Source organism: Ictalurus furcatus, chromosome 2 (assembly GCF_023375685.1).
Source record: "Ictalurus furcatus strain D&B chromosome 2, Billie_1.0, whole genome shotgun sequence".
NCBI classification, from domain to species: domain Eukaryota; kingdom Metazoa; phylum Chordata; class Actinopteri; order Siluriformes; family Ictaluridae; genus Ictalurus; species Ictalurus furcatus.
The window spans coordinates 31,443,611-31,455,917 of NC_071256.1; the positions used below are offsets into that span (position 1 = coordinate 31,443,611).

General features: G+C 38.6%; 1 protein-coding gene across 1 annotated transcript; it reads right to left on the bottom strand.

Moving 5' to 3' along the window:
* Positions 1-7,283: 7,283 nt before the first annotated feature.
* On the bottom strand, positions 7,284-8,904 carry tcap (titin-cap (telethonin)). The gene is made up of 2 exons (XM_053640358.1): positions 8,530-8,904; positions 7,284-8,244 (listed from the first exon to the last, which is right to left on the bottom strand). Exons 1-2 carry the CDS (start codon positions 8,676-8,678, stop codon positions 7,854-7,856), a joined length of 540 nt encoding a protein of 179 aa, XP_053496333.1. The 5' UTR covers positions 8,679-8,904; the 3' UTR covers positions 7,284-7,853.
* Between the last annotated feature and the right edge of the window lie 3,403 nt (positions 8,905-12,307).

Sequence of the window (12,307 nt, forward strand, 5' to 3'; positions counted from 1 at the left end):
ATGCTTGTGGTTGAAAGCAAATACACGTGTATCACCACTTGTTTCAAACAAGCCTCCAAAGACTTTTTATAGAAAGGACACAGAGCATATTGAATCTCTGACTCATTTCTCTTTCAGCTTCACTTTCACACATGCAGTACTGCTTTCGATCAATAAACAGTCAATTTACTTGCATTATCCTTTCATCACTTATTCAGCTTCAGTAACTGCTTTATCATGGGTCATGTTGGATCTGGGTGCAACACTGGACGCGAGGTGGGACTTTTATTAGCATTTCACAAAGGCAACATATTACATCCCAGGATGTACAATGCTGCTTATAAGAATTTACAATGGGTAATGATTCATATGCATAAACCTGCATGTACAGTATACTTTCTACTTTAAGACATTTGATATTGTATTATTCCAAAACATACCGATAAGCAATTAACTCATATGCAGCTACAGTATATACGTCGCATATATGTCGCAGTCTGAGAAAACCTATCAGACTTTGCTTTGGCTGAATTCTGGCAAGCAGCCAAAAAAGTAAATGGTCTGCACTTATATAGTGCTTTTTAACCTTAGCGATTCTACAAAGTGCTTTACACTTTTTCTCATTCACACACACACTCACACACCAATGGCAGCAAAGCTACCATACAAGGCACTAGCCTGCCATTGGGGCATGTGGAGACACGTGGGTCGGGGGTCAAACCGTCAACCCTATGATTAGTGGACAACCCGCTTTACCACCTGAGCCATAGCCGCCTCCAAAAAGTCAGTTTTTCACTCAAATTTGTTTATTTTTTGTTTATAATACACTTTGACACATCAACCGGTCAAACATTGCTACTGATACTTACAAAATATCATGTATTACATTTGAAATGTTTCTGTTGCTCTCCTTAACAGTGTGAATAACTGATCCCTTCTTCAAGAGTGAGTAAGCGCATTCCTCAGTGTGTGTGTGTGTGTGTGTGTGTGTGTGTGTGTGTGTGTTGTTGTTGTTGTCAGGGAACTGACTGATATGTTTGTTATGCTAGTTATGTAAAAGCTCTTCTGGGTGCCTTGATTCCATGAGGACAGACATGTGCACATTCTTACAGATAGGCACACACACACACACACACACACACAGAGCTTATTCTGTTTAGTACTGGATATGCAGTGCCTTGCACAAGTACGTATTCATGATGCTGTTTCTTCATGATCTCTGACAACCTCTGGGGCCTTCCAGGAACAGGTGTACTTCCATTGCACACAAGTGACTCCATTCATGTAATTATGTGAATTCTGATTGCAACTGGTTGCACCAGAACTAATTTAGGGGTTGCATAGCAATGGATATTATTCAGTCATAACTTTTATATTTATATACTTTTTTTTATACGTTCTCTCACATTCAACTGCTTTTATTTCCAGCAAATTTTTTAACATGTGTAAATATTTGTATTAACATTAAAACATTCAACAACTGAGACATAAACTGAACAAGTTTCACAGACATTTGACGAACAGAAATGGAATAATGAGTCCCTGAACAAAGGGGGGGGGTCAATATTAAAAGTAACAGTCAGTGTCTGGTGTCCATCAGCTGCTTTAAGTACTACAGTGCATCTCATCCTCATGGACTGCACCAGATTAGTTCTTGCTGTGAGATGTTACTCCACTCTTCCACCAAGGCATTTGCAAGATCTCGATCACGTCTGGGGGGACACATGGTTACATGTAATTTTCCACTGCAAGGACGATCAGCTGTCCTTCCTGTCTCCCTGTAGCACCGTCTTAGGCGTCTTACATTACAGACATTGCAGTTTATTGCTCTGACCACAGCTGCAGTCCTCATGCCTCCCTGCAACAAGTCTATGGCATGTTCACGCAGGTGAGCAGGAACCCTAGACATCTTTCTTCTGGTGCTTTTCAGAGTCAGTAGAAAGGTCTCTTTAGTGTCCTAACTTATTGTAACTGTGACCTTAATTACCTACCTCCTGTAAACTGTTAGTGTCTTAAGGACTGTTCCACAGGTGCATGTGCAATAATTGTTTATGGTTCACTAAACAAGCATGAAAATCATTGTTTAAACCCTTTCCAATAAAGATCTGTAAAGCTTATTTGGATTTTACCTGGAATTTAAGTATCTTTAAAATACAGTCTTCTTGCTGAATATATGCAGGTATCTCACTTTTGTGAGACATTAATTGCTGTGTGTTGAGTTATTTTGAGGGGACAGCAAATTTACACTGTTACACAAGCTGTACACTCACTACTTTACATTGTAGCAAAGTGTCATTTCTTCAGTGTTGTCACATGAAAAGATATAATCAAATATTTACAAAAATGTGAGGGGTGTACTCACTTTTGTGAGAAGATACTGTGTGTGTGTGTGTGTATATATATATATATATATATATATATATATATATATATATATGTATATATATATATATATATATATATATATATATATATATATACAGTGCTGTGAAAAAGTATCTGATTTCTTCTGTTTTTGTGTATATCTCATACTAAATTTTTTCTGAAATTAAAACAAAATCTAAGATAAAACAAAGACAATCTGAGTAAAGACAAAATATAGTTTTTTTAAGTGATAGTTATTTATTGAAGCAAAAAAAGTTATCCAATACCAACTGCACCTGTGTGAAAATGTATTTGCCCCCATAGTCACTATTTCCCCAAGTTTATGAAACTGCATTCATAATGGGGTTCAGCAACCAGGCCCGATTACTGCAAACCCTGTTCAATCAAATCAATAGAATAGAACTTAAATAGAACTTTTTCAACAGCATAAAGCTGGTTAAAAGATCTTACGCAGTAACACACTATGCCAAATTTAAAAGAAATTCCAGAAATGATGAGGAAGAAGGTGATTGAAATACATCAGTCTGGGAAGGGTCACAAAGCTATTTCAAAGGCTCCCAGACATGCTGACCTTCCAGAATTCCACAAAAAACTGTATTGTGTGTTTACTCAGGCTGCCTTGGTATTATGTTGTATTTTGATCAGTGGACGAGCACACAAGAGTCCTAACGCTTGCTCACATCTCTATTTTCTTCCCTTCAACACACTCCCTCTGTGGATTTAACTATTAATAGAGAATAGATTAGAAAGGATTGCAGCGAGACTAGTAAAATAGACTGATTAGACAGTTTAATGATTTGATTAAAGTTGTTACAGAGAGCATGGAAGAGAAAAACAGATGTACAGCATGTTCTTAATAGAGGTATGTTAACAGAAATCACATAGCGCTCACAGCAATGAGACAGACAGTAAGTGTTCAGGTTATGGCTCTGAAATGCTGCTGCTTTGTCAACATTAGAATGATCTCATCGTCTTCAGGCATCATTTTTAAAGCTGCAGCCAAATGAAAACACCACCCCTGCTATTAATAGCCTGGGTTGTTATAAGTCAAAGTACATGAAGCCTGTTTTGCTGGAAGAGATTTCATACTGTTTACATTTTTATAAGTTTAGTCTTCATCTGTAGGCTATGAAGTCATTGCAGCATTAGATTGACCCCGGTTAGGAATGTTTCCCAGGACATTTTTTGCCGTGGCTCACCAGAGAACAGGACTTCTGAAGGTCTGTCACACTATCCAGTTTGTTGGCGAAAACGGAACAGAGTGATGCCAAGGGACAGTCCGTTCTGCTCCATCCCCCATTTCCACTGCTGCCTCACTTTCCACTCTTCCCATCCTGTTTTCCATGATAATGAAATGAAGCCCAGCATGTGACAGGGACCAACATTATAAAAGAAAATGTAAACTATGTTGACTCATAGTGGTGGAATTATAATTCAATTTATATAGTGGGTGTTTGAACTATTTTGGGACCATTTGGGATTTGTTTCGGTGGTCAATGAATCAGTTGCTCCACCCACAGAACAGCTGTGTAAACCTGAACCAATTCCCTCATTCAGGGGTCATCTAGTGGGGGACTGTGTTCTGGATTCGGATTTCAGTGGACTGAAGCTAGCACTTTCAAAAATGCTATAGTAGACCTGATAAAGGTTTAAAAGAAAGAAAGAAAGAAAGAAAGAAAGAAATAGCTGCAGTTCAGTTAGTTTTCTAAACATAAACCATTACAGACTCTGTAGCAGATCCTTTGGTGCAACGTGTTGCAGCAAATTATGCATTAATATAAATTTTTTAGCTGAAGTCAGCTCATCAGACCAGAGACTAGTGGGTCAGTCCATCTCAATTGGTCCGCAAAATTGTAAAGTTGCTTGAGTGTTTCTCTTTTTTCAAGACTTTCTTCAGTGATCTATGTCCTCTATGATCTCTATGTATTGGCATTGCAAAACCACCAGTTTTTTTTGTGTGTGCTTGGTGTAACTATAGCGGCCATCTTTATGTCATGGCAGACAACAAATTTTGGTTATACAGCTGTTTACATAAACCTCAGTGTCTCGGGTCAGGATGGTCCTAGCTCTGTGGAACAAAAACTGCTCAGTTTAGGAAAATTAAAAATGGTCGATCATTTGGTCATGTCCAGGACTGGAGGAGTTTCGGAGGGACTTCTTTTAGTCTTTTGGTGGTGTGTATGATGTCTTGATCGAGCCTAACCCCCTGTGAGCCATGTTCGGTACTAGACCTGAGAATTTTATATTTAATCTCTCACCTATTGGTGAGATGTTTCATTCTTCTACATTGGAAAATCTGACTCCCCCAACACATGGTAGATGGGTTAAGGAAGTGATGTATTACATTATCGACTTGAAAAGACTAAATTCACTATCCGAGGTTCAAAAATGAAATTTTTTTGGAAACGTGGTCACCTTTCCTAGCATACTTTGATGATTTACAGTTCTCTGAGTAAGGGATTATCTAAATAGATTTTGCTTTAGGCTTTATGTTACTCTTTTGCAACATGCTCCTGTGCATCTATTCCCTAATAATCTGTTATTTCTCTGTGATTTAACCTTTTACATCAGACATTTCCTAGGACAGATGGGCAGATTGAGGCAGATATAAGGTGGTTTCTTTTCCTCTTTATTTATTTATTCCTTTATTTATTTGCTTGATTTGATTTTTTTATTTATTTTCCCTGTTATTGTTGTTTCCATATTTGCTTGCATATACACAGTGGGACAGAGTGTTTTTGGTCTGTGAGCTGTGAGAAATGTTTTCGAAGTCAGGGCCGCAAGATAGAGAAAAGGGAAAGTATTGTGGGATATGTGTTTATAATCTTGTTGCAAAGTGGATCTTCTGTATATTTGCTAAAAATGCCAATAAATAGAGTATTCAAATAAATAAATAAATGGTTGAGCAACCCGCATTGGTCCACTTGAGATGGAATGACCCCAGTCACAGGGCCAGAGATATTACTTCATAAAAGGGAGAATTTTTACAGACTTTCTTAGATTTATTTTGTTTTTTTTTATTTGCTCTCTCCGGTCTGATTTTGCGAATGGATGACATGAGTTGTTTAAAAAAAAAAAAGTCTACAGTAAAAACAATATTTAAAGATAACTAGACATAGAAGTTCACAAAACAGACATCTTTTCCATTGCACTTATCCATTACATTAGTGAAATGTGGTAACGTGATGTGCCACTATGAAAACAAAACACAACTACTTCAGATTGATGAGTTTTGGACTAATCACTTATGGTTAGAGTAAGCAATGAATTTTATGTAATTGAACCTTCATCTTAAAGCCAGGCACCTGAAAGCAATATGGTGATTTTGCTTCAAGTTGTCAGTTATCGGAATTTTAGATGTTTTCCAGCTGCAACTTTCATATAAACCGAGAATTATTGGTGTAAGTACTTTGTTTTGTTTTATTTTTTTACTTTAATCCCAACTCCTTTAACTATGCACAACATCCATATGGGTGACATATGAAAGAAAATAGAAAGTTCTATATTGCCGTGGAGGCATTTATTTATTATAATGGTATGGTCTGGGTCCACTTCTCCACCTAGAAGTGCCACTGCAAATCAATATAAATATCTTCTTACTGATTTCCAACTGAAGCTAAGCAGGGTTGAGCCTGGACAGTACCTGGATGGGAGACCTCCTGGGGAAAAATAAGGTGCTGCTGGAAGTGGTATTAGTGAGGCCAGAAGGGGGTGCTCATCATATGGTCTGTGTGGGGCCTAATGTCCCAGTGTAGTGACGGGGACACTATACTGTAAAAACAGCACTTCCTTTCAGATGAGACGTTAAACTGAGGTCCTGACTCCCTGTGGTCATTAAAAATCCCAGGACTCTTATCGTGAAAGAGTAAGAGCATAACTCCAGTGTCCTGGTGAAATTCCCCCATTGACCCTTATCTATCATGGCCCCCTAACAATCCCCATCTGTGAATTTGCTACATCACTCTCTCCTCTCCACTAATAGCTGGTGTGTGGTGGGTGTTCAGGCGCACTATGACTGCCATCGTGTCATCCAGGTGATGCTGCACACTAGTGATGGTAGCATCCCCCCCATACTATGTAAAGTGCATTCAGTGTCTTGAAAAGCACTATATAAATGTAACTCTAACTAACTAACTAAATAACTAACTAGTTGTGTCTCCCCTTGGCTAGCGACACCAAACTAGCCTAGTCTCATGTTAGATAGCCAAAATGTTTTATATTTTATCAGTCTGGTAGTCCTGCAAAGAGTGATAACACCTGAGGAAAGTTTTATGATAAATCCAACTTTTTGTCCAATTTTCACATTTTTTAAGCAATTAGCCCTCACATGTACATTTTAAAACGTTTTTGATGGAGAAGAATCTGGGCTCAGCCCTGGAAGATTAACAGTCCAGCTAATGCCCCTGACAAAGAAACCCGTCCCCATACACAGGGCACAATTACTCATTGAACGGCTTGATGAGGATGAAAATGTGATGATGTGTTATGGCTTATGGTCTTTACAGTCACTAGATCTCAACCCAATTGAACACCTATATGAGTGATTTTGGAATGTTTTGGTAAGACAGCACTTTTCAACACCATAATTGAAGCACCAACTGAGGGAATGTCTTAGAATAAACAAGTTCATTCCTCTAGCATGGTTCCAGAGAGGTATAGCACAGGTGCATTGAATCTGTTCTGGTGGCTTGTTGTACCTCAACACCTTACTAAGACACTTTATGTTGCTTTTATTTTATGTTTTTATTGATATTTTTTGTTATTTGTCCTTCCTTAACAGATTACTTTACATTTTGATATGAGTAAAGGGAAAAAACAGACCTATTAGGGTGTGTTACCATATCTTAAACTATATTTTTCAGTAGCAGTGATAAATGTGTTAAGTAACTGAAGATAGTAAGTGTGGACTCACCAATTGGTCTTGTGAGTTTTATGTGATTTTATTCAAAACCATAAAATAAAGGTATTAGAAACAGACAATGATCAAATTCTCAGCTCTGGCTATTTCTTAATGATTCAGTACTTAATGTGTCATGTATTTATTAATTTTAACACCAGTCAAACTTTCTTTTTCCACACTATGAACAGACGTAAGCTTTGTCACTGCAGGAAATCTGAATCTCTCTTTCTTTCTCTTTTCTCTCTCTCTCTCTCTCTCTCTCTCTCTCTCTCTCTCTCTCTCATGACTTATCCGGTTATACTGTCATAGAATTCTCAGACAACTAGAACACAGCAATACTGCTTTTTAAAGTTTGAATAGAAAAATAACTGAAATATCTAGACAAAAGTAAATATTTACAAAATCACCCGCATTCTCATTTGCTTCAAATCAGCAGTAGGACAAGAGAGCGTAAAACACTTCTACTGCTTGCACTGTCTAGCTACATTTGCTACATCAGTCCCTTTTCCTCATCACTCTTTCACAGGTTATACAAGTCCATCCATTCATTTCCTCATCCCTCTTTTTCTCCGTCTCTCTCTCTACCTCTTCACCCTCTCTGTGCCTCCTGAGACATGGATCTGCCAAGGGTTCTGGGATCCTTGGCAAACTCCATACGGAGGGGTTTGACAGGCGGCAGGTCTCGTGTGATCTCCAGGACATCTCTCTTGGCTGGGCATGCTCCATCAGGTGCACGGGCACTTGACATGTCCTCCAGGCTGTGAGGTGCACCGCGGCCCAACCTCACACCCAGCTCGGCTGGCTTGAAGATGGGTAGAGGAAGGGTGTTTCTGTAAGGTAGCAGTTGGTGCTCACCGATGCCAGACTCTACAGTGCCGACACGCAGGACACCTGAAGGACATTGCTGGGAGAGGGGACGGGCGCGCCATTTACGGGAAAGTGTCTCTCTCCGGGAATCATCTGTCATCATCATGGACTGGCTATAGAGAATAGCATATGAGAGAAATAGTTTAGAAATAGAAAAATTATGGTTTTTAACTGTTACTACTTATTATTTTAAGTATGTTGTTGGAGATTAAGTTATTACTTCATGTTTTTTTTTTTTCCTGACACTTTCTGACACAAATTCTATAAGGTATATCCATTGGTTCAAAGTTTTTTAGAACATCCACGATGGAAACCTTTAACGTACAACACTGTAAAGCAAAAAAGTGTCTCTGTATGTGTGTGTGTGTGTGTGTGTGTGTGTGTATGTATTTACTCACCGGTCCTCATGCTGCGTTTTCATGTTGACACTGTGCCAATCAGCGCTGTAGCTCTCTTTCTGGGAAACGTTCTGCTCTCTGACGCTGCAGCTCAGCTCGGCTCCCACCACACATCCGCCACGTTTTTCCAACACTGTACACACCTGCATCTTTGACTTTCTTCTATATTTGTGTGTATCCTGCTTTTAAAAAATAATATTTACTTCTCGGGATGCAGCTTCACCTCTGGTTCTATCTTCTGAGTGTGTGCAGTTGTAGGGTGAGAGTGTGTGCTTTTATATAGGCTCTGATGCTATTTCTACACTATGGCCTCACTCCACACTCTGTCCGTGCCGACAGCTGATACTCTCTCGATCATACACACACACACTCACTATACACAGGGCTGGAATCATCAAGCAGACTTTAAAATCTCCTGATGCCAGTAAGTGGTCCTTTAAAATGATCTCTTGAAAACATGCCCGTGTGGCTCTAACTAACAGCAAAGCAGAAACACACATGACTCCACATCCAGATACGTCTATACCATCATCACTGTCATGAACATCATCATCAGTATGATCAATGTAATCATGATGAGAACCATGTTACACTAATGTGGAAACTTGGATAAGTGACAGTCATGGAAACTATTTCAATCTCTGGCACTTTTGTCACTGAAGACTAGACTTGGTTCTGAGAACTACAGTACAACTGACGTGAGAGAACAAAACATGAATCATGAATCTAGAACATCTAAGGAACATGAGAGTAGGGTTTTAAAGGGGGATTAATCAACTAATCTTCTTGTGAGCAAATTCTTGAGCCTGGATAACGTTCTCATTTCATGCCAGTTACAGCATTTAGAAATTTCAAACAACTGATGTACAGGATATGAATGATTATTAAAGTTATTCATCAATCAAAGCTATGAAACTTATTAGTATCTTTTGCCATGGCACCTTAAGCTCTCAAAACCCTTCAGTGAGTCCAGATTTACATGCCTTGTTTGTGTAACTATCTTCAATTTTCTATTAATTGCACTGTAGTTACTGAATAATATGACTGAATAGAATGACTATCTGAATAGTCAGCTGAGATTTTGGGATTAAACCAATTCAGCCAATTCAGGTAGCTCAATAATATCACAGCACTGTTCGTTTCTCGACTCTGATTGTCAGTAGCTCTGCAGCAGCTCTGACAATACTGGCACTTCAAATAACACTTTTATATTAATGCGCCATTCTAATACATTATCATTTCTTTAGTAACAACTCATTTACAGGGACTTACTATAGTCTACTATAATTTAAAACAAATAATAAATATTCTATATGGCCAACAGTTTGTGGAACCTGTCCATCACACCCATATGTGCTTTTTGAAGATCCCATTCCAGATTTAGTCCCCCTTTGCTGTTATAACAATCTCCACATCTCTGGGAAAGCGTTCCAATAGATTTTAGAGCGTGGCTGTAGGGATTTGCCCATTCATCCACAACAGCATTATTGAGGTCAGGTACTGATGTCAGACGAGGAGGCCTGGAGTGCAGTCTGCATTCCAGTTCTCCCCAAAGGTGTTCAGTGGGGTTGAGGTCGGGGATCTGTGCAGTACACTCGAGCTACATACAGACATCCTATACAATTGTATGCTTCCAACTTTGTGGCAACAGTTTGGGGAAGGCCCACACATGGGTTTGTAATAGTCAGAAAATTGTTTCATAACAGTGTTATGAAGATCACATGACCATGCTGTTGAATTCAATTGTAGAATGTACATTGTACATTCAACAATTTAGCATTCACTATTTTGCGTGTATGGAAGGAGTGTCCAGTATCAGTGGTTTGTAAAAGTCAGAGGTAAAGCTGTAACTTAAGCTTCCTGACATGGGGAAGACTTCAGGACAGTGGATTCACGGTTTTCTCAGGTAAAATGAACAACAGAATATTTTTTATTCACTCATGAGAGAGAAAAAAAATGGTGTTGTGTTTATAGCTCTTATAATGTAAGTGATAGAAACTACCTTGTTTGATAGATGTTAGACTGTAAGTGTATATGGATATAAAATTATGTTGAGTCATTGTTCTATAAATAATTGTTACCACTGATATGGTATAAGTGGAATAAACCACTTCTGGATGTGCTGTTACTGAAAATAATCAATTTCAGGCCTGTGAGAGTAACCCTGCTTTGTGTCAGGCCACATCACACCACCGCATTGCTTATTATTTTCCTATAACAGCAAAACCCCAAGTGTTTTATAAAATGGATGTGACCAGTAGCTGTATCTTCTCTGTAGACCTCCTGAGCAGGTTTTTTTTTTTTTTCTGACGTATTGTTGCTTATATGTAAACAGGCTCCTCATATTACATTTAGACAGCACACAAACACATTCTGTACAATTTGTCAGGAAAAAAAAATCTAATAAAGAAATGGAACAACTTCAAATCTCGATGAGGTTGTAAATGTGCACATGCAAACTAAAAGTCATAGTATATGTATAATGAAAGACTCGGTGCAAGTCTATGTGACATGTAAGGTCTAGTCATTCGTGACTTATTGCGTTGCTGACAGATGTTGGGAATGCCCAGCTGCTCGTGTTACACACACCGTATGATCATATACTGTTGCTTGCTCCCTGACGTACGGGGCAAATACAGGAACTGATGTCACCATCTCTCATTCTGAAAGCGCAGCACACTGTACGGTCTGGAATCAGAAATCCAATAATTTGTTACGCCACCGGGAAATGCCCGCTATGAACTCAGTTACTCACTCATCAAAATCAAACTCATGTTTAATATATGAATACAACAACAACCAGTAAATTATTTATTGTCTCTAACACACGCCAGCTCATATCATTAATATCAGAACACAACAAAATATAAGACATGATTAATATATATCCCCTTTGAGTAACATACTTATGAAATTAATGACATGACATGTATCCAAACTCCACAGTTGTGACCTTAGATATTGCACTTGATACATATAAATAGTGTAAATGCAGTCATAATTTTTGCTTATAGCCCCCAAAATACATAGGATTTATACTACACTTTGTAACACAAATTGTAGCACGGTTACATAATAGTACTATGTCTATAGTTATATATAAATATATAATACACCTATAAACTTATGCTGTTTCTAAGCTTCATATACACATCATACACAGTACAACAAAAACAATGATTATTTCAAGTGCACTAAAAAGGAACTTAAAAAAAACTGTATTAACCAGCAATTTCTGAAGTGAAATAGAAACAGGTCCTTAGATTGCACCATGTTATACCAAGTGTTTTAATTAGCTTGGTCTATAGTGCACATGCTACACAATGTAGGAAGTTTTAGTAATACATAGTAGTTGGGCAATGATGGCTTAGAGGTTAGCATGTTTGCCTCACACCTCTGGGGTTGGGGGATTGATTCCCGCCTCTGCCCCGCTTGCACAGTGTGTGCATGCTTCGAGGTTTCCTCCGGGTAATCTGGTTTCCTCCCCAGTCCAAAGAGATGTGTTGTAGGCTGACTGGCATTTCAAATTGTCTGTAGCGTGTGAATGTGTGTGATTGTGCCCTGCGATGTGTTGGTACCTCGTCCAGGGTGTCCCCCACCTTGTACACCGAGTCCACTGGAATAGGCTCCAGGCCACGAACCTGTGTAGGATAAGCGGTATGGAAAAGGGATGGATGGATGTTGTGGTTACCAAGTGCCCATAAAATGAGTTTAACTGACTACAAGACATATATTGGCTGGTATGTATATGTTAATTAGATATCTTTGGCAGTTATTT

What these genes read in the sequence shown, in the direction of transcription:
- tcap (XM_053640358.1), bottom strand. Translation starts at nt 8,678, where the DNA reads ATGCAGGTGTGTACAGTGTTGGAAAAACGTGGCGGATGTGTGGTGGGA. An exon ending in AAAACGCAGCATGAGGACCG is followed by an intron (nt 8,245 to 8,529) that starts GTGAGTAAATAC and finishes TATTCTCTATAG; the next exon opens with CCAGTCCATGATGATGACAG.